Raw genomic sequence first — 22,818 nt, forward strand, 5'->3', positions numbered from 1 at the left:
ATGCATTGTAGTGTACCCTGCTATCAATTCGTAGGAACAAATACCTCTGAGGCACCGTCCATCTGAAATCTCCAGTTCATGCTTTGTAGTGTACTCTGCTTCTTCATCCTGTCACAAGTTGATCTCATGTCTATAAATAAGAAATACCTCTGAACTTAGAATCCTCGGTCATATAATTCAACCAAATTCCTCCCTTGTAGAGTAACAATCCAACACCTAATTCAGAATCTACACCCTCACAATTAGGGGAAAAATCGTGCTCACATACATCAAGCAAGAAGCTCAACGCAAGAAAAAAAAATTACCTGATCATTCCTCCTGTGGATCTGTAGCTTCGTCAGCGAACTGCAGTCCATCTAGTGGCTCCCTTGCGGACAGACGAAGGCAAGGAACGGTGACTCCACTGCGCACCTGCAACCTCCACTCCTCCAGGTCTGTGGCGTCCGCCTCATCCATCTACGGGCTGTCGGACTCGAGCTGGCCCAAGCGGGTTGCTGCACTCGAGCCGATTGAAGCAGATTACACCATTAGGGAAGCGCCTCCTCCAGGTTCGTCTTGCCGCGGTCGAGCCGGTGGCCCACTGCAGGCTGCTTCTCTTTTTTAATCGGCATACAAGGGAGAATGAGACACATGGGAGAAGCAGCTTGCTGCGTGTTGCTTGCCCCCAGGTAAGCAGCTGCCACCAGCGTCGTGGTGGCTGCCCATGGCCAGGCTCCGGCAGGTCGCGGCAGCGTCGGCGGCGACCACGCAGCTCCAGCGCTGGCACGCACGAGATCTGCAGCATCCGAACTCCGCGCGGAACGGCAGGTCCGGTGCTGGGAAGCACGGTCCGAGAAGAGCAGAGCCAGTGGATGATGTTATTTCCCGATGGTGGCTCCTGGCGGCCATCATCTTCGGCATTGGGGAGGGAGAAGATAGGGGATCAGCAGAGGGAGGGATTGGATCGTGAGCGTGGGACAGAGGAAGCAAGATAGGAAAAAAAATCGGATCAAAACAAGAAAACAACCACAAGAAAAGAGCCGAAAAAAGAAGACACCATATGAATCAAATCATTGAAAAAGAAGCCACGGGAACCGAAAGAAGACGCCATCGAAAGGAAGATCGGCCAAGGAAGAGCTCGAGTAGCGAGAGGCCGATGAAGGTAGTGAAGACCTGGTCAAAACGACGGAGAGAGAGAGGAGGAAATCTAGAGAACGTGGGCACCTCCTGAAAAGACAAAACAGGAGTTCTCGAGAAGGCACGTAGATATAATATAAAGCTGTCGTATCAAGACCACCTGCATGCCCGATCCAGCTATAGTCACACATTCAACGCACCAAAACAACCTAACAGGTGTGAACAAAAATTACAAAACAGCACCGAAACTGCACACACACAAAACAATGCAGGAATTAACCACCAATGAACACACGTGTCAGCTTGCTGTTAATCTGAAAAAGATGTCAAAATTTTGAGAAAAATCAAGGCTGTTCACGGATAAGTATAGTACTAGCAAGGACAGGCGCGGCGGCACGCCGCGCCAAGCCAGGAGTTGAAGAACAAAGGATGCTTTGTTACGTTGTCAAACTATGACGGAGATGCGGAGGTGTAATAGTAAATGAAAGATAAGCAATGCATGAAATTACATTGTAATAGTACACCCTTAGTAAGTTTCAGTACATAGCATACATCTAAAAGATTGAAAGGAAACAACCGAAGGCAACGCGTAATGTAGAGATCCCTTGCAAGTTCAGACCGGACGGACTCGTCGGTGCCGTGCTTGGCATGTTCTGGCTCCTCTTGTTGGGTCCTTGGCCTCTACTATTCACTGAAGTGGGTGGTCCAAGCAGTGTTCTCCATTAAATTTCTGTTCAAATATTCTTTTCAAACAAATAATGATGCCTATAGTTTGCCATTGATGCGTTCAAAGTGACCCAAAGTGGTGTTTGTGGGCTTGTGGGCATATCATCATATTTCATACAAAGAAATCATCAAATTTCTACAAAGCAAAAGCAATAGTGTCGAAGATATGAGCAAGGAATTGATAGATAGAAGTATTTATGTTCTCAAATCATGATTATTTTAAAACAGACATGGTGTATCCTGCAAATTTCCTTTTATTGTAGGCTTGCCATTTTTAACATAGTTAGCAGATACATACAAATAACCATGAACTACAGGCCATGCGCTAAGAGTAGAGCAGGTCTGCATAACCAGCAAACTTGAGAAGGAATGACACCCAGAAATCTAAATTAAGCACTTCTCCATGGTCATCTTTCACTGAATAGCTATTTCCATATATCAGCAAATCGTGTGTTCTAAACGTGCAGAAATACACCACTTTTCCATGGTCATCTTTCACTGAATAGATTACTGTGCATGAGGATATTCTTGGGTCCCTTTTAAACTAAACTAATACACTTATTATGCATGGAAGGGTGTAATGTACATAATAGAACAGAAAATTGTGTGGCACTCAAAGAACTCTCCTTAGTGAAACATGTGACACTGCAAGAGGACTATTGCCGATTTATTTTGTAGCACTCAAAGAGTACTATTGCTAATTTGTTTAGCTAAACATTGCCAACTCATGGCAGCCTGATAGAGCAACACGATATCATATGGGAGCTAGCATTTATATATAACAGAAAATTTTGTGACACTCAAAGAACTCTATCTTGATGAAACATGTGACACTGGAAGAGCACTATAGCTAATTTATTTTGTAGCAAACAAATAAGACTATTACTAATTTGTTTAGCTAAACATTGCCAGCACATGGCAGCCTGACAGAGTAACATGATATCATATGGGAGCTAGCACAACTGAATTGGCAAATTTTACTTTCGACGAACTATAAAATAATTTGGCATCTCGGTTACTTAATTAATGTGGAATGTGCAAGGAACCTGAAAGCAAGCATCATATGTATGTAGAATATAGAGTTGATGAGAAAAAGAATGTACTGTGCAAATACATCGCTTCCCTTTGCATATTGGTAATTGTGTTTCTCCTCTTCATGCTTGCCGAAGGAAAAACTACTACAAGTTCTTCAGGGTTTGACCTGCAAATCTATGTATGAATCTCTCTAAATTTACCGTAAACCATATTCTACATAAATAATTCGGATCACATATAATACAAATTGGAAGATAATGAGAAAAGGAGATATTGGACCCTCATACCCTCAAAATGAAGCTTCATAAGCTATTTTTAAGAGAAGGATGCGATAACACACTTCTAAGGAGAGCTTGATTGTTACAGTCTATACGATAATCTTATTCATGCCTACTGAACTAATGAAAGAAAGATTATATACTATGGAAAAACTTCAACAGGCTAATTCCAAAGGCAGAACCAATTCTGATAATAAATAATGATCCTGGCATATAAAAATATAACTACTAAATAATATGAGTATTCTGGTAAAGCTGTGGAATTTAAAATTCGACCAAACACTGGATAAGTCCCTCATCAAGCTCAATATACTACTGTTTCAACACATCAATGCCCTACAAAAATTAAGGGAGGAAGCACAAAAATTGGACATCTATTGCAAAGCAATTTTTCGATAAAGGGAATATATTAATATCGATAGATACCAAATACACCCAGCCTCTGCAACAACGCAATACCCTAATGCTAGTACGGATGCAAAGCAATGACTAAAAAAGTTATCTTTTCAAGAAAATATTATTTCCCGTGAAGATTATGTATTACTACTTCACCTTATTAGCTTGACATGTAAGAATAGAAATGAAATATCCTTTTCATCTTTACCTTTGGAAGAAAGTGGCAAGCGGATGATCCCAGCTCTTGCACAATGTAACATTGTCAATTGCTCAATGGAGGTGTTCTTGAAATTAACCAGCAAGAAGTAAATATAAGCAGTATATCATATATGCAGACAAAACACAAAAAGGACTTCTCAGATAGAAGTTAATAAATGGGAGATGCACAATGTAGTCAGCAGTATGATGGTTGCATACATAATCCTTTCTGGACAGTGTGCTTTAACTATCATGAAAACTGTATTCAGAACAGAGGCATGATGGCAAAGGAAGAAAACTTGGGAATTCAGTCACCACCACCAACATACTCCATAGCCGTTCTAAGACTTGATGGTAACTTCGCTTAATTCATACAGGGTAGCAGAATTGGTAAAAAAAAATACCATAACAAAAGAGTCTGAACCATCCAATCTTTTTGCCCTTGAAGAAATGTTAAATGTATCTCCGTTAAGAACTCACTGTTCAGGAATGTTTGGGTTTAAGTATAAACCTTAGAGTAAATTCTTCAAGCATACATAGTACGCATAGTATCATGCTTCAATTGGAGGCAACAGTGCATTATTTCTTTTAGAAACATGGAATTAATACACCCGGAAGCACCTATTTCCAGTAAGAATCTATTTGTCTCAAGATTCGTTTCTTACAGAGTATAAGCCCTAAATCAAGGTATTTGAGAATAAGTTATACTTTCCTCTATACGGCAAAAAATAATATTCGTTGATGACATATCTTGTAGGCTTTAGCATCAAAACAGAAAAAATGAGATATTTCAGGAACAAAATAATAAACAAACCTATGAAAGCGAGTAGTGCAAGTAATTCGTCCAACCTATGGAAAAAGTAACCAATAATCTTAACATAAACCATTAAAGTAGTGGCTCACCCAGGTACATGGAGGTGGCGAGGATTTAAAAAGCGCACTATCATGAAATCGTGCATCTGTAGGAATTTGGGTCAAGCAAACAGAAATCGAAACTTTAAAATAAAATTGATAGAGAAAGGATAGATAATAAATTTGCTTTGGAAAGCATGTTCTCCAGTACTTATCTAACATGACGGGATTTGGATGAACCAAACAAAAAAGTGAAAGTAGCAAGCCGTCCTTATTTCTTTAGCTATGATTTAGACTCTAACCATACTAAATCTCAGATGCTCTGCCATGGCAATCCCGTTCTTAAACGGAAACATGTTTCAGAATACTCTGCATTGATACGAACCATTGATACGAACATCTTTCAGAATACCTTGTCAACATGAAGAAATAAATACACATGAGTTGCAGTTGTCTATTTAGCATTTTCTTTGTTAATTAGGCATGTTCTTTTAGCAATACAGTGGGAGAAGTATTCATCTTAGTGATTTCTAATGTATAGTCCATCCTCAATTAAAATTGCAGCCTGCATAAAATTTGGGAGAAAAAGTAAACAAATGTGACACCTATGATACCGCAGGTTAAATATTATAATAGAGAACACAACCATAGGTAAGTAGAAACAAATTTTATGAAGGTTGATGTTCCTAACGCAATATATGCACATTGCAAAAGAATTTAGTTAATGCCATGCACACCTAACCTGACTGCCTTATAATCAACTCATTAGACAGCCAACATGAAAGGTAAAAACGGAAGCATGCATCAGTAACAAACAATTTTACGGTTCTTCACATCACGGTGAGTACTGATACCATATCTCATAAGAACCAACATTGGAAAATGCTGGTCGCTCACGGGCTAAACATGCTGAAAGTAAATTATCCTTGCACTCTAATTACATAAGAGCAGATGAACAATCAAATGAAATCTCTTTAAAGAGGACGGATTGTCATAAGCATGTCTCTCACCAATAAAATCTGAATGTGTAAGAAAAACTGTACAGTACCTTGAACAGCTTGTGCCTAAAACTTCCCTGTGAGACACTTATGTTCCCCGAGATTTAAGTCCTATACAAAACACAATAATTTCTGTATATAAGTAAATCAATGGAAAGTTAAGTAGGAGTTTGCTGCTGAGCATTAAACAATCCCATTTCATGGTACTGTAGGAGACAGTGGCTCCTCTCCTACAGTACCATGAAATAAATTAGAATTGAACATTACTTTTAGGAAAATGGGATTGTTTAATGCTCAGCAGCAAACTCCTACTTAACTTTCCATTGATTTCAAAGAATCACATGTAGCGTAGTCTCATGGTCTCGCAGCAGAAATAGAGCCCATGTAGCTATTAGGTTACAGTTACCACACATATGCGGGCACAACGGAATTTTAAGATCCCGTTATTACAGTTCTGTTTTGGTGTGCTAGGTTGCTAGCTACTGATAATTTTTAGCAAATAGATTTTGGGTGGAACATCTAGGAAATTAAAATGGCCATTTGGTGACTGCTTTCAGAAGATGAGCAAGATCATACATACAATTTATCAACGAAACTATGTAAACTTTAAGCTGCATTATACACTTTTGATAGGAACAAATTAATCATACTTCAAAAAAATTAAATATGTACTCCTAGGGCAAATTAATCAAATGCACCTGAAAAGAAAACTTACCTCGAATTTTGCCAAGAGATGTGCATCATAGCCACGGCTGGACTGCGCTGATTTTCCTGATGGTCTTCCATGTCCCATCGTGGCAACTCGCACAAGCTAGTGGAGTACTAATCTGAACCTAGAATTGGAGATGAACAAACACAAAAAAGAGAGCATAAAACTAACCAGGTCTTTCGACTGATGTAACTTGTATGTCGTCGATGGAGAACTCTAGGCAGATGTGCACCTAAACTTGCATCTTTTCTCTTATCTGGACCAGCAGCTGCAAGAGGTATCTCTCACAGGGACATGAGAAGAACACGCCAGGGAGGACCTGGGCCACGGCGGCGGCAGTGAGAGAGAGATGAAGGGAGAAACCTGGGCGCCCCCGCCCCCCTTGCTGCCGCTGGACGCCACAGGCTCTGCCCCACCAATGGATCCCCTCCCCTACGTCCCTTTCCATCGGTGGACGCTGCATCGTGGCTTCGTGGTCGTCGTCCGTGTGGTGGCGGGACGATTCCTGACGAAAATCTACAAATTTTAGTGGAGCTGAAATTTCAATGGAAAATCAACCAGGGAAATTGCTAGGCAAGGTGGATAGAGAAGGGCACCTCCATTTTCTAGGTGAAGCGGTAGTAGACGGCGGCGGCCATGGAGGCGATCCCGAGGCTGGACATCACCGCGGCCACCAGGTACGTCCGCTGCTCCGACTCCTTACCTTGCGCTCCGTCACGCCCATCCGCGCCGCCGCCTGCCTTCTCGTCCACCTCCGTGGTGTCGGTCTGCCGTCGGACGCCACACGCGGGACGGGCACGGAAGCGCGCCGAGAGAGAGAGAGAGAGAGAGAGAGAGAGCGGCACGAAGGCGAGCCGCGGCGCGGGAGGCGGCGAGAGGCACCAGAGGAACAGGAGGAAGGCGACGGGGCTGTGCCTTGCCGGAGAGCCGCCGTGTAGTCCGCCGGAGGAGGAAGAAGAGGGCCGAGGATGCGCCGGCCGCCGCGGGGCCGAGGAGGCACCGGACGTTGCAGAGCCGAGGAGGCGCTGGCCGCCGCACGGACGCCCGGCGGCCGGGGAACCAAGAAGGCGCCAACCGCCGCGGACGGGCCGGCCTCCGGGCAGCCGAGGCGCAGGCCGCCGGAGGGCCGAGGACGCGCCGGCCGCCGCGGACGTGCTGGCCGCCACACATCAGAGGACGCGCCGGCGGCGGGGGAGCCGAGGAGGCACCGGCCATCGGGAAGCGGAGGGGGCGCAGGCCGCCGTGGAGCCAAGGATGTGCCGGCCGCGGCTGCTGCTCCGTGTGTGTGCCTCTGTATCCTCGCCGGACGCTGATGGAATGAGAGGTCAGCACGTTGGGGAGAGAAAAGCACGGACGGTCGCGAACCGACTAAATTTGGTCAAAGCGGTGGACTATTTTAGCTAAAGTCACCCAGCCAATGAACTAATACATCCAGAAGAAGGAAAGAGAGGAGAGCATGAAGATAGAAATCGCACGGGGCACCGAAATCACACACCAGAAATAATCAACGAAAAGCAGACTATACGTGTCAGCATGAGGTTAATTCAGAAAGAAGCTCAAAATTGTGGAAAAAAAGATGTTGGTTGCCCTATAATATAGTAGTTATAGTTATTATACTACTCCCTCCGTCCTAAATGTAAGGCACACTTTATTTGCAGAGTCTTTGATGCACAACTTTAACCATTAATATAATACCAAATGATATGGATTGCGAATATATAGATGGCATCATTGCACTTATCGTGAAAAATATTTCATTTTATATATCTTAAATTAATTTTGTGGACATATCATCGGTGACTAGAAAAAAATCAAGGACGCTTTACATTTGTGGCAAAGGAAGAGAAAATCATGGCCCTCTTATATTGTGTAACATACTGTAGTGATTATATTTAAACTGTGTGATACACACTCGGCTGACTAAGAGCATCTCCAGCCGCGTCCCCCCAAAGCGTCCCCCAAAGGGATTTGGGGCGCGCCGGACAAAAAATACGTTCCAGCCGCGTCCCCTAAAGCCCATTTTTGTCCGGCGCGGCCTGATACGGTGTCCGGCGCCCGAGCCCGTCCCCGTCCCACAGGGGACGCTCCGGGGACGCCGGACACAACGAAAAGCGAGGCGAACCGACGCGGGCCCGACTAGTCAGCGGCTCAGTGAAAAATCGTCTCCCATTCCCGCCAAATCCCGCCCCTCCCGCCATATCGCGCCTATCCCGCCGCGCATTTCTGGCGTCCCAACACATATCCCGCCGCCGATTCATTTCTCCTATCCCGCCGATTTGTTTCTCCCTCCCGCCATCCACCCGCCGCCGCTACCCTCTCCCCATTCCATGGCGCCGCCGATAGCCCCCAAAAAGATGGCCAAGAAAGCGGCCAAGAAGCCGCCGGGCAATGCGACGAAAGGGGCGAAAGCGCCATTCGCGAAGCCGCGGAAAGCGCCGGCTCCGAAGATGAAGCCGGAAGGATGGACCGACGATCAATGGCAGCAAGACTGTCTGCGCCGGAAGCTATCGACGGTGGAGCGGAAAGGACGAAGGGCGGCGGAGCAGGAGAAGAAGGCTCTGGCGGCGCGCCAGCACCAGCACATAATGGCCGGGTGTATCGCCGCCACCAAGGCGAGACCATGGAGTACGTCCTTGCCGGTGTACGTTCCGGGAGTGATCTCTCCGTCGTCTTCCGCCTTCTACAACGACGGCCCCTCCGGCACTCCCGGGTGCGTGACGCCTAACTTGTCGCCCCACTACTAAGATGCGCTGCCGCATGGCGGCTTCAACCCCAACAACCTCTACTCCCCGGCGTACGAGCAGCGCGAGCCAGGACCCGGTGCGGACGGTGACCCTTTCAGTGGCCGCAGGAGGCCGCTCGAATTCGAGGGCGCCGGTGCGGAGGGTGCTGTGGAAGAGGGCGGGAGTGAGGACGAGGAGGACGATGAAGAGGAGGACGTGGACGATGAGGAGGGTGCCGGCGACGATGATCTCGTGGAGGTAGACGCGGACGGCGTGAAGAAGAAAAAGAAGAAGAAGGCGTCGGGCACACGAGGCCCCAAGTGGACGGTTTTGGAGGATCTTTGTCTGTGCGAGTCGTGGGCGACGGTGAGCCATGACTCCATCATCGACGCCAACCAAAAAAACGGGAAGTATTGGGCGAGGATCAAGGCCGAGTTCGATGAGCGCAAGCTCATCAACAACGACTACAAGAAAGTGACAATGAAGAGGAGCCAAAAGGCAATGTCGACACGATGGGCCATCATCTAGGCGTCGGTGAACTCCTTCCATGGATACCATCACGACTTAGTGACCAGAGCCGACAGCGGCGCCGACGTCTCCCAAATGGTACGACTCTTTCTTCCATAATCTGTAGCGCCTACATTGTGTTCGATGAAATGATTCCGCTTTCTTTGGCTAGTTTGATAGGGCCATGGAGGTTTACACGAGGAACTCGGAAGGGCATAAGTCGTTCGCGCTGATGCATTGCTATACCAAGCTCAAAGGGAACCGCCTGTCGATGTCCAAGGGGGAGGACGCCATTGATCTGGACTTGCCGCTGGCAACGTCGGTAGGGCGTCCTACTGGCAACAAGGCTGCCAAGGCCGCCTTGGCCGACGCCGCGTCGTCTGAGAAGACGCAGGCGTCGATCACGAAATGCCTCGCGGACGTCTCCTCGACCTTTCTCTCCCGCGACAAAAAGACCGACGAAAGGTGGGCGGAGCTGCTCAAGAGGCAAGAGGAGAAGTTGGAGCTGAAGAAACGCAGGGACGACATGTCCCTGCTGAGAGCGTCGACAGAGGGAATGTCTCCGCGGACGCGGGCGGCGCACAACTTCTTCAAAGGCCAGATCCTCGACGACATCGAAGCCAAAATGGCGGCGGCCGACGCTGCGGCCGACGCGGCGGCCCAGGAAGCGGCAGTGGCAGCGGCAGCAACCGCGGAGCAAGAGCCGGCTGACGCGTCTTCGACTGCTACACCATCGTCGGCCTATGCGATGGCGGCGGAGCAGACGGAGCATGCACAGCACCAGGCAGATCGCGACGAGGTCGTCGTGATCGACGGGCCTGCGTCGACTCAGGATACGTCGCCGACGACCAACCCCTTCTTCTAATTTAGCATGCACTATGGTCTGTAATATGATCGCGCGCCTAGTACTCTGATCGCGACGATTCGGCGGGAACGATCTCTTTTGAATGCAACAATTTGAATTCCTGATTGGGGCGGCGTTTGGGGGACGCGGCTGGGGAGCGACGTCCCCCAAAGGCGGCACGAACAAAACACGTCCCCAAACGCTCAATCCGGCGCGGTTTGGGGGACGCTTTGGGGGACGCGGCTGGAGATGCTCTAACCCAGCTGGGCAAGGTGGTGAACCACCCTCCCTCACTCCATATCTTTTTTGAGAAACCCAGTACAAACGCAGGCGCTCACATACACGCGCATACACTCACCCCTATGAACGCACACACGCACACCCTACCCCTATGAGCACCTCCGGAAGACCGAGCCGGCGGACTGGATCTTGAAATTGACGAAGTCACCACAGACTCCTCGCTATCGACGGGAACATCGCCTCCCACTGAAAGAATATTCCGCCTTTATGAGACACACAGATGTCAAACCTGGGGTTTGAACTCTGGTGGGCTGGGGGTACAACCACCCTCCTAAGGGCATGTTCAATGGAGGCGCTTGTCTAGGGGCGCCAGGATTTTGACCCCGGCCAATCAGCAGTTGTGATGTATAATCCTGGTCATTGGGCGCTTATTCACAGGAGTCGATGCAAAACTTTGCGCCGGATGCTTAAGTCAGTTTTTGGTTTGCAGCAGAAAACGCGGAGGAAGTCTATTTGAGAAATAAGCGCCGGAAGATGAAGTCATGGGTTGGAGCTCTAAAACTACCGAACGGACGCTAGGATTAGTTGCCGGACTGTTTTCCGCTCAAGCGCCTAGATAAGCGCCGAGCATTGAACATGCCTTAACCACCCAACCTGAGGTTGGTTCTCCCCTCACTCCATATCTGATTACCTCATTTGTGTCCAAAGATTTTTTTTTAATGTATGTATGTATGTATAGAATGCTAGGCAGCCAGTATGGATGAAGAATCGTTAGTTGTGAAATTCTTGGGTTCACGCAGTAGAGTGATATGCTCCACATGTAACCCTTACTTGAAACTTTTTTTTGTACGTGTGATTGAATCAAAGCTAAGGGTGGTTAATTATACTATGAATCAGAAGTAATAGGTATTTTGATTGCTTAGGGTATCTAATTGTGTATGATTTTTTATATAAATCATTGTTTCTACCGAGAAATAACATTGTGTATGCTATTGAATTACCTTGTTACCAAAACAACCATACAAGCTGAGAACGTATCCTGTGAAACCACTTAACTCATGTACCTGCTGCACCCATCGATTATGGGCCTTTGGATGGAAAACGAAGGGATGTGCTCTAGTCAGGAGTTGGGCTGCTGCCACATTTGCACGATGGACCTTGTAGTCCAGCAGATTGTCCTCCAAAAACCACAAACACGCTCGTCTCCTTCCCTGAACTGATATCATGTACTCTGAAGCAGATATGGTCAGTCAAGTTTGCTCTCTCTCTACCCGCAAAAAAAAAGTTTGCTCTCTCTCGCACCTAGCCAGACTAGTTTTCTCTCTCTTTGAAGTTGATTCAAGGTTGGTGATTTCTGTTGAGATTCTAGATTGGGGATTTTTTTTGGGGAACTTTATGGATGGGATCGGAATTGGGATCTCAACTAACTGTTTTGGGATATCGGATATCTCGTGGCAGCTCGTTGGGTCAGCCTTGGTCTCGATGAAATCAAAACATGGAGCAGGATTATTGTTTGTCTCTCTTTTCATTTTTCTGTTTTGATGATTCTTTTTGTAGCCGTTTGATCTGATTTATGTTAATGACATGGGAAGACTTCATTTATTCCATTATATCTACGAAATCCAGATTTAGCCGGGAACCCTTGTTTCGTTATTCAAAGATCTCATTTAGCACAAAATTGTAAATCACTAAATTTGAAATTTTGAATTGCAAGGACAAGCTTTCATATGTACTCCGTAGGTGCGATGAAAATAAACACATACACTTACTGGAACTACTCTCATTTTGTCAGTTTATATTTAATATGAAACAGACTACATTTGCTATGCTCGAGTGAGATTCGTCGTCTATTTTGCCTTTTGGAAGCTGAAGGATACGAGATATGAGGAATACCGACGGCTCAATAATGGATCTTGTACTACAGGAGTGAGCAAGGAGAGACGATGGTATTGCAGAGGATTTTTCGTTGAATTTGAGAACACTACAATGTCCAGTTTGTAAAAAGTACCAGCAGTCCACCTTGTGTCAGATCTGGTACCTTCATTTTCCATCCAAAAGTCCACAACGCATGGGTGCAGCTGGTGCATAGATTCCTCTGGTTCATAGGATATGGCTCAAGGTCTACACTGTGTATGCTACTGAATTACCTATGTTGCCAGAAGTATGCACGTTGTCTTACATATTTGGACCGTTAAAAAAATGATTTATCTCTATTGTTCGTTCCTTAAGATAGACTGTCCGGCGCGGCAAAACGCGCTTTGAAGGTCATACAAAAAACCATAAGCACCTTATATTTTGGAATGGAGGAAATATTTCTACATCTTAGAAGCAAAGTTATCTGGACACATGCTAGAAGGTAAGTCCAATATGATATTCTTATAAAATCTCCATTGCTAGAAATAACATGATTTATAATAATCCGTAATAACTTGAAAATTGGTACCAAAACTATGTAAAACTGCAGAACATATTGTAGGAGCAAAAACTGTGTCCACGACGCAAATTTAATCTGACACGGTCGGTACTAGCTAGTAGGATTAGAGCTGCTGTCATTGTTCGCAGCAGCGAAGATGCTGCTGCCATTGCTCGGCATTGTCGGCGGCGATGAGTGCTGCTGCTCCCGTTCTTCACGTATCTTCCGGGACGAACCCACCATGTCCACCATTGCTGGCGTCGCGAACGCTGCTCCAAACGTGGGCATCGCGCACCCTGCTCCAAACGCCGGCGCTGGCGTCGCTCCAAACATGGGCATCGCGCACCCTGCTCCAAACGCCGGCGCCGGCATCGCTCCAAACGTGGGGGACGCCATGGCACCGCACAAGTTGACGGACACGGCGCGCTGCTGCGCGTGAGCGCTCATGCCGGACAGCATGCTCGACCGCCCCGTCTGCTCGTACTCCCGCTGGGTTGACACGCGGGCGCTGAGCTCTGCCAGCTCGTAGACCACCGCCGCGCACCGAGCGTCGCCGAGCAGATCACCCGTCCTCGCCGCCTCCTGCCGCCTGTCCAGTATCCGCACGGCCTCCGCGTGGTCGCCGCGCTCGGCGGCTGCCCGCGCCGCCGCGATGTCTTCCGCCGCCTCCACGCGGAAGCGCTCCACCTGTACCTCCATGGACGGCTTCTGGTCCGCTTCGGTCGTCACCTCCGCCGGCCTTCGCACGACAGCGTCCTCGCAGTCCACCTGCATCGACTTCCCGGTCGTCGAGGCTTTGTACGTGCAGCTCACCCTGATAAGGCGCGTCACGTCCTCGTCGTCCTCCGCGACTCTCGGCACGTCCACGAACAGCAGGAAGCGCCTCTCCTCGTCGGCGTAGAGCTCGCCAACGTCCACCGAGGCGGCGCGTCCGTACGCCACGACGCGGCTCTCGTAGCGGCCGGACTTGATGGACCGCACGCGCACGTCAGGGTGCGGGCAAGCCACGGCGATCCACGCCTCCTGCACGGCCACCGAGAGCAGCCCGCCGATGCACTGCGCGAAGGCGTCCTGCACCACCTCCTGGTTCTCGATGAAGGAGTAGGTGCCGCCGGTGGCCTCGGCCACGGCGTGCATCTCCTTGGCGTCGTGGTCGGTGCCGAAGCCGAACGTGTGGATCGGCGTGGAGCGGTCGTTGTTGGCAACGAAAGAACGTGGCACGAGATAGTCGTAGCTCTTGTTCTGTCCGCAATTAAACCCAAAGGGGCGATTGCAGGTATCCTGGCCGTCCGAGAGAAGGATGACGCTGGCGACGGTGTTCTTGTACCGGCGGCCGTCGAGCACCTTGGCGGCCGTGTCCAGACCCTTGAGGATATCCGTGTTGCCACAGGCATAAAGGTACTCCACGGCGAGCTTGGTGGAGGCCTTGCCGGCGTCCGACATGCGCGTGAGCCGGGTCTCCCGGCGCGCCTGGTGCGAAAAGGAGACAACGCTGAGGCGGTCCGCCGGCCCGAGCTTGTCGATGACGAACCCCATGGCCTCCTTGAGCAGCGCCAGCTTGCTACCAGCCATGCTCCCGCTGACGTCCAGCACCGTGACGAGGTCGAGCGACGGGCGCGGCGCAGTATGATCGGCGGCGGGAGCCTTGGCATGCACCAGCACCGCGAAGCTGTCGCGGGCGCTGCCCCTCGCGATGGCCGGGAGCTCGCAGTGCGTGTTGAGGACGAGCGGCGCGTTGGTTGCCGATGATGGTGCTTCTTGGACGCCGCCGAGTGTCGCAGCGGGAGGGTCTTCCACCGGCTCGTCGTCGTCGAACACGGGGCTCTCGGCGGTGATTGATCCGAGAGGTTGTGCAACTCCATAGGGCGTTGCGTTGGCAGACACTGGCGGTAAAGCGAAGGGGCTGGGAGGAGCCGCCTCTCCAAGGAAGCTCTGCAGCGTGGAGAAGCCGATGGCGGAGAAGGGGCTCGCCGAAGCCGCCTGTCCAAACGACGCTGAGAAGCCAAAGGCGGGAGGGCTCGTCGTGGCCGTAGGAGCCGAGTAGCTGAAAGCGGAGGGGCTCGGCTTGGCGGAAGACGAACCGAAGGGGCTCGTCGTCGTGGCCGCCGTGGCGCAGACGCGGCAGGCGTCGCCGGCGGCGCCCAGCAGGGGGTGGAAGCAGAAGGCGCACCGGCTATCCATGGAAACGTACCGATCGATCTCGAGGAACGTAGGCGTGGTTTGATGGGTTGGAGTCGTGAATCGTGATCGGGATCGGCGGGTCTCAAGGTTGACCACGTATATATTTATAGGCGGCCGAACGACGTATACTTAGCTTGAATCCGGCGCGAAATCGAGCGTGCTCCGGACGCGAAGGAGCTAGGAGGCAACCGCCATCTGCTGATCCGGTGACGACAAGTATTTCAACAGCTGCTGCCTTCTTTTGACGCACTCAGAAAATCTATACATGGAAGAAAAGGCTATCACAATTTGAGTCTTTTTGAGACAGTCAAATTCACAATGCAACTACAAACTATGCATGTAAGGAGCCCAACTTCTCAGCAATGTTAAATTGCTATCGGCCGAGGCCCAATCGTATTACTTAATTAAGCCCAAAGGTAGTTTGGGCTTGTAGTTGTACATGTACCCATCATGAATAATTCAGTTTAGATTTATTTCAAACCCATAAAAAAAATTTATTTCAAAATATTAAAAAACCTGAAAAATCATCTCCGGTGTACAGACAGATGAACTATATTTACACATATTGTTTTAGGGGAAAAGACATTTTATATGGTTCAAGAAAAAGGCAAAAAAAGAGTCATTTGAAAATGTATTTTAGACCCCACAAATTCTCATTTTACACATGCCACAAAAATGCCTTTTTCGCATAACTTCATCTTAGAACATAAGATGTTCAGACGTACAAACGGATATATTTTTCTCCAGAATTTTTAGACATTTTAAAATATTTTTTAGACAGTGGATGCATCTACACCAATGAGCCAAAGTGAATTTTTCCCCTACTTTTCCTCATTTATTTGAATTTCACCTACTTTTTTTTACGATACCGTATCTTATTTCTGGATCACAACACTCATAATTATTTTCGACGATTGCAAGACTTGTGATATTTTTTCATAAACCATTTTGCACATGTATATATGGAACTTTATGAGACTAGCCACATGAAATATTCGAACATATGATGGGTTCCTATTGCTATTTTCTTGTATCATGTTGTATGTGAAATGATTTTATAATGCTGATAGTGGAGGGCGTCGAGGCACGCAAGAGAGCCCAAGGAGGAGTCGAGACATAGAGATGATGGAGGCGTAAACTCGTTGCCGTGCGTTAGAGCTAGAGGTACATGGCAACCGATTAGAGCAAGGCGAACAAAAACAGGTAATAGAGTTGAACCCGTTGAATTCTCTATCATAAAAGTATATACTATGTAAAACTCTGTTTTTCCACTAGTGTCTATTTATATTTCATGATATAATCTATTAATACCGTTGATAATAGTCGATTCTCAACGGCACGTTACTAACAGTGATGAATCCCTTCCGTTCGCTCAAATCAACCCGATGAACCTACACCATATGTGTTTCACTTTATATGCACATTTTTTAAAACATTCTGCTCCCTGTAATTCAAATACATCTTTCTACAATCTGTTAAAAAACATACAAACTTTTGCAACCACTACTTAGTTATACAAAAAAAAATTAGCACCAAGAACAGGACGTGCCGCCGCGCGAGCCTTCCTAGTATATATATGACAACAAGATGCAGCTGCAAACAGTGGCAGAGCCGGTGGGTGTAAAGGTGGCCCCACCCTAAGATTAGCCCAGCCTATGTATCAATTATAGAAAAAACTTAAAAAAAATGTAAAAACGCCCAGCCCAACTTAGGTCCGTTCCACCCTAGCAAATTGGGCTGGATCGGTTACTGCCTGCATGTGTTCGGCAACATATATCTCATACAGAGGCAATCATGTGGGTAAACCCTATACACCGACCCGGTCGGCGCGTACCGCGCGCCGCACACCCCGCGTGCGGTACGGGCCGGCCCAGTTAGATGCGGGCTTCGTCTTTTTTCGTTTTTTCTTTTCTTTTTTTGTTTCTCCTTTTTCTGTTTTGTTTTTCCTGTTTTTGTTTTTTGTTTTCTTTTTCTTCTGTTCTTTTTTCCATTTCTTTTTTGTTACTTTTGTTTTTCAGATTTTAAAAATAGAAATATTTTAAATATGTTTAAATTAAAAAATGTTTATTTTAAAATTTGTTCATATAAAAAAAATGTTTAATTTAAATTTGTTCAAATTAAAAATGGTCATCTTAAAATTTAAAAAATTGAAATAAAATTTTAAAAAATAGATATTTTCGAAAAATGTTTAGATTAAAAAATATAGTTTTTAAAAATATTGTTCAAATAAAAAAATTGTTCAAACCCGAAAATTGTTCAAGTATGCCATTTTGGAAATTCGAAAATTGGTTGAAATATAAAAAATATTCAAATTTAAAAATTGTTCAAGTTTTAAAAATGTTTAAATTCAAAAATTGTTCATACATAAAAAATATTAAATTTTTGAAAATAATGTTTTCCAAATTTTGAAACTTCGAATTTAAAAACATTTTAGCTTTCAAAAAACGTAAAAAGAAAAGGTAGAAAGGAAAAATGAAAAAATAAAGAAAAAGCGAAACAAAATGTTGGGTCGGCCCAAACCGCCCACCGGGGGTGTGCGGCGCCTGTTCCGTGCCGACCAGGTCGGCATACAGCACCCCTCATCATGTGGCGCCAGAGGTCCAGGATCCAGTGGCTCTCGGAGGGTGATCAAAATACGAAGTATTTCCACCAACGTGCTAATGGTAGAAGGAAGAGAAATAAAATCTCTAAGGTAACCAGGCCAGATGGATCACTTACGGAGGATGCAGAAGAAATTAAATTGTTAACAATGGAATTTTATAAGACACTCTATAATGCGGAAGGGATATCCAGGGTTGATGAGGTTCTGTCTCATGTATCAGGGAAGGTTTCTAGAAATATGAATGATAAATTAAACTCTTCGTTTGTGGCCGAAGAAGTAAAAGTGGCCCTCTTTCAAATGTACCCATCTAAGAGCATCTTCAGCCTCGTTCCCCAAAGCGTCCCCCAAACAGCGCCGGATTGAGCGTTTGGGGGACGTGTTTTGTTCGTGCCGCGTTTGGGGGACGTCGCTCCCGAGCCGCGTCCCCCAAACGCCGTCCCCAATCAGAAATTCAAATTGTTGCATTCAAAAGAGATCGTTCCCGCCGAATCGTCGCGATCAGAGTAGCGGCGATCAAAGTACTGGGCGCGCGATCATATTACAGACCATACTGCATGCTAAATTAGAAGAAGGGGTTGGCCGACGGCGACGTATCCTGAGTCGACGCAGGCCCGTCGATCACGATGACCTCGTCGCGATCTGCCTGGTGTTGTGCATGCTCCGTCTGCTCCGCCGCCGTCGCATAGACCAACGCAGGTGTAGCAATCTGATACGTCCATTTTGCATCATCATTTTATATCATAATTTACTGTTATTCATTGATATATTTCATATTTAGAGATGATACTTATGTTATTTCATCTATTTTGCATGTTTCATGATTATTCGATAATCGCGCACCGGAGTCAGGATTCTGCTGGAAAAAGCACCGTCAGAATACAATATTTCGGAGGATCAGCAATTGACGGAAATTACACGGAAAATCTTATTTTTCCAGAAGACGGAGATAGCCAAAAGGAGGAGCCGAGGAGGGCCGCCATGGGCCCCCCCCATAGGCCGGCGCGGGCCCAGGCCTGGCCGCGCTGCCTTGTGGGGAGGGGCCCACAGCCCCCTCTGGCCTCCTCTCTTTCGCGTACTTATTCGTCCCGAAAACCTAAGCTCCGGGGGATAGTCGAAAAGAGTCACAGCCGCCTCTACGGGGCGGAAAACACCAGAGAGAAAAGAGCTCTCCGGCAGGCTGAAATCCGTCGGGGAAATTCCCTCCCGGAGGGGGAAATCGACGTCATCGTCTCCGTCATCGAGCTGGACATCATTGGGATCATCATCACCATCATCTCCATCATCATCACCGCCATCTCCACCGCTGCACCTCGTCACCGCTGTAACATCTAGGGTTGAATCTTGATTGTTTGGTAGGGGAAACTCTCCCGGTATTGATTACTCCTTGTTATTGATGCTATTGAGTGAAACTATTGAACCAAGGTTTATGTTCAGATTGTTATTCATCATCATATCACCTCTGATCATGTTCCATATGATGTCTCGTGAGTAGTTCGTTTAGTTCTTGAGGACATGGGTGAAGTCTAAATGTTAGTAGTGAATTATGTTGGGTAATATTCAATGTTATGATATTTAAGTTGTGGTGTTATTTTTCTAGTGGTGTCATGTGAACGTCGACTACATGATACTTCACCATTATGGGCCTAGGGGAATACATCTTGTATTCGTTTGCTAATTGTGGGGTTGCCGGAGTGACAGAAACCTGAACCCCCGTTGGTATATCGATGCAGGAGGGATAGCAGGATCTCAGAGTTTAAGACTGTGGTTAGATTTATCTTAATTACTTTCTTGTATTTGCGGATGCTTGCAAGGGGTATAATCACAAGTATGTATTAGTCTTAGGAAGGGCGGTGCATTAGCATAGGTTCACCCACACAACACTTATCAAAACATTGAAGATTAATCATCTATATGAAGCGAAAGCACTAGACTAAATTCCCGTGTGTCCTCAAGAACATTTGGTCATTATAAGTAAACAAACCGGCTTGTCCTTTGTGCTAAAAAGGATTGGGCCACTCGCTGCAATTATTACTCTCGTATTTTACTTACTTGTACTTTATTCATCTGCTATATTAAAACCCCCTGAATACTTGTCTGTGAGCATTTACAGTGAATCCTTCATCGAAACTACTTGTCAACACCTTCTGCTCCTCATTGGGGTCGACCCTTGCTTGTGCTGCTGTATCTCTTGCTCCACTTGGTCCTTCAGGTGCTGCCGCTGTTGCTGCTGCAGGTCGTGGACTATTTTGCCTTGCCGCTCCTTCGGGAGGCGTTGATACAAACGCTGTCTCCATAGCTCCAACTCCTGCTACCGCCATATTGTATAGTGTTTCCCTTGGATCACCTGGAGGTGGTTTAGATGCAAGGATAAAAGCATGTGTCGCCATATACCCAGCCTCTGGTGTCTTAGGGATGATGTTTCCTCTTGTATCTATCGACATGAAGGACATGTCGAGGTTTTGGACCAAGTGCTCTCTTTCTGCTTCGGGTATATGTTGCAACCTTGATCTTGCTGCGTTCGCGCCTCCCTGTGGCTATCACCCGAAGTTCTAGATTGTCGACTTAGATCTGCCCTTCTCCTGCTAGATGCAGAAGCTGCCTCCTTTCTTCTGTTTAACTCAGCTGTCTGTTTTTCCAATTCTCTTGCAGCTCGTGCGAGCCTATATTGATATGCTTGCAATTCCTCTGGTGTGGCTGTGGTGGCCATTGGTTCTGAACCGTTCATAGCTCTCGCGGCTCTATCCCACGCTGCTTGCGAAAGCTGAACTCTGTCTCGCGGCTGCGGCCCGACGTATTTATTGCCCAGGCCTTGTCGCAGATTGGAGGGATCGACGTATGGATTTCCCAGATCGTCGAAAGCCTCAGATGTTTCCTCTTGATCTTCAATGGCATAAATCTGATGATACTTTGTACTCAGATCTATGTTGGGTTTGGTGACATCATCGTTGAGATTGATGAAGACATTGCCCACTGTGATAGATTTGTCGATGAAGTCGTAACTATCGACATCGCTTGAGCCATCGCTTATATATGAGTCCGCAGATGACTCAAACGACATGTCGTTGAAGATCTTGGCGAGTTTCTCCCTTGCTCTGGTGCTGACGTAGCGTGTTGACGAAGTTTCTTCTTCTCCTGACTCGGTTGACGATGTATAGCTTGAAAAATCGGAATCGACCGCCGACGATCCCGACGAAATCGGAATTTCGACACGATACGATCCTTCCTTCTCGACGCGAAAGTGAAACTTTCCGAACGTCATCTCCATGGGCTCCGCCAGATACGCATATGCATCCAAACGGGAGGGTGGGTGAGGAACAAAATCAGCAGGACCAGCAGCGATCTGTTTACCTCGATCCGTTGCGTTGCTTGCGGTTGACGATGTCGAAGATCTTGAACGTGCCATCGAGATCAGATCCTTACGCCTCTAATTCCCACAGACGGCGCCAATTGACAAGGTATCAACTTGTCAATGCCTATGGATTGTAGGCTAGGGTTTAGTTGGAAGTAGAGGGCAAGTAGATCTCGAAGGTTTCAGCCGAAAAGTACTCGACGATTATGAAAACTAAGATTTGTAACAATGATTCGATGATCTCTTCGTCCCTCGACTCCCCCTTTATATAGGAGGCGGAGCCGAGGGTTTCGTTTTGTACAAGTTACAGAGTCCGGGACGGTTTCTAACTCATCCCGCCAGATTTACAAATAACACTTCCTATTACAACTCTAACTTTCCTTAATATATCTTGGGCTCCCGAATCTTCTTATTCTTCGGGTATTGGGCCTTCAGTAAACCCCGGGTACTATCTTCGGCAGGCCCATTTGGGATGCCTATGTCAATACACCCCCTATACTTGTGGGTCATCAAGACTATTTTCTGGCGCCGTTGCCGGGGAGTGAAGCGCTATTGGTAAGTGGAATTGGTAAGGGAAACCTTTACTGTACGTGCTGATTTTATTTCTGCCTGCTGCTATAATTCATTATGGAGAGATCTTCTCTTGAATTCCTATTTGGAAAATCTACTACTACTGCAAAGGTAATGGATGAGGCGCCAGGTGAGAAAGAGGTTCCATACAAAATACCTATAAAAATTATTGAACGTGTTGTGGATAACCGCTATGAAGGGGATGGAACTGTCCATCCTGGAGATCATTTACTGTTCTTACATGAATTATGCGGTTTATTCAAGTGTGCAGGTATTGCTATGGTTGAAGTTAGGAAGAAACTATTCTCTATATCGCTGTCTGGTAAAGCAGCGCATTGGTATAAATTACTGAAGAATGGGGATTCTCTTGATTGGGAGGTCATTGTGCCCTTATTTTATTCTAAATTCTATCCTCCAAGTGAAATTCACAAAGATCGGAACCGCATATATAATTTCTGGCCTCATGATGGAGAAAGTATTGCCCAAGCATGGGGGAGATTGAAGTCTTTAATGCTCAAATGCCCCATTCATGAGCTTCCTGGTAATATTATCATTGATAATTTCTATGCAAGACTGTCTTTTCAAGATAAGACTTTGCTGGATACTTCTTGTTCTGGATCATTTACACGCAACAAAGAAGAGTTTAAAAGGGACCTTCTTGATCGGATTCAGGAGAATACTGAAGGATGGGAGAACGACAAAGATAGAGAGTCAGGTATAAACTATGATTATAAATGCATTGAAGTTTTTATGGAGACTGATAAATTTCGTAATATGAGTGCTACTTATGGTCTTGATTCTCAAGTCGTTGCAAACTTTTATAAAGCTTTTGCCTCTCACTTTGAATTTCCTAGGAAGAATTTTGATAAGTATCATGAACCATACAAAGATAAAACTGATTCATCTATAAATAAATGTGCTATAATTGAAACTGTTGATCATATTCTTCCTGAAGCTTATATTGAAAAAACTCCTTTCCCTGCTAAAATGAAGGAGTATTCTATTATAACTAGTGCGGTTAATAAAAGTGCAAAGAAACCTATAGAACCTGAAGAACAAATAAAGGTTGAACCTGCTATTG

At 46.6% G+C, this 22,818-nt stretch overlaps 1 protein-coding gene and 1 long non-coding RNA gene across 3 annotated transcripts; both read right to left on the bottom strand.

The window, feature by feature from the left end:
* Positions 1 to 1,598: 1,598 nt before the first annotated feature.
* Positions 1,599 to 7,456, bottom strand: LOC127297590 (uncharacterized). Of its 2 annotated transcripts, XR_007849259.2 has the most exons (4): positions 6,905 to 7,456; positions 6,541 to 6,813; positions 6,315 to 6,432; positions 1,599 to 5,710 (listed from the first exon to the last, which is right to left on the bottom strand). It is a non-coding gene; the product is annotated as an uncharacterized lncRNA (long non-coding RNA). The 2 variants fall into 2 exon arrangements; XR_007849260.2 differs by having other exon boundaries at positions 6,315 to 6,813.
* Positions 7,457 to 12,896: 5,440 nt separating this feature from the next.
* LOC127297589 (uncharacterized) lies at positions 12,897 to 15,278 on the bottom strand. Its single transcript, XM_051327915.2, has one exon. The coding sequence runs from the start codon at positions 15,214 to 15,216 to the stop codon at positions 13,147 to 13,149; it is 2,070 nt and encodes a 689-aa protein (XP_051183875.1). The 5' UTR covers positions 15,217 to 15,278; the 3' UTR covers positions 12,897 to 13,146.
* Positions 15,279 to 22,818: the final 7,540 nt, after the last annotated feature.

The sequence above is a fragment of the Lolium perenne genome, chromosome 4 (assembly GCF_019359855.2).
Source record: "Lolium perenne isolate Kyuss_39 chromosome 4, Kyuss_2.0, whole genome shotgun sequence".
NCBI lineage: Eukaryota > Viridiplantae > Streptophyta > Magnoliopsida > Poales > Poaceae > Lolium > Lolium perenne.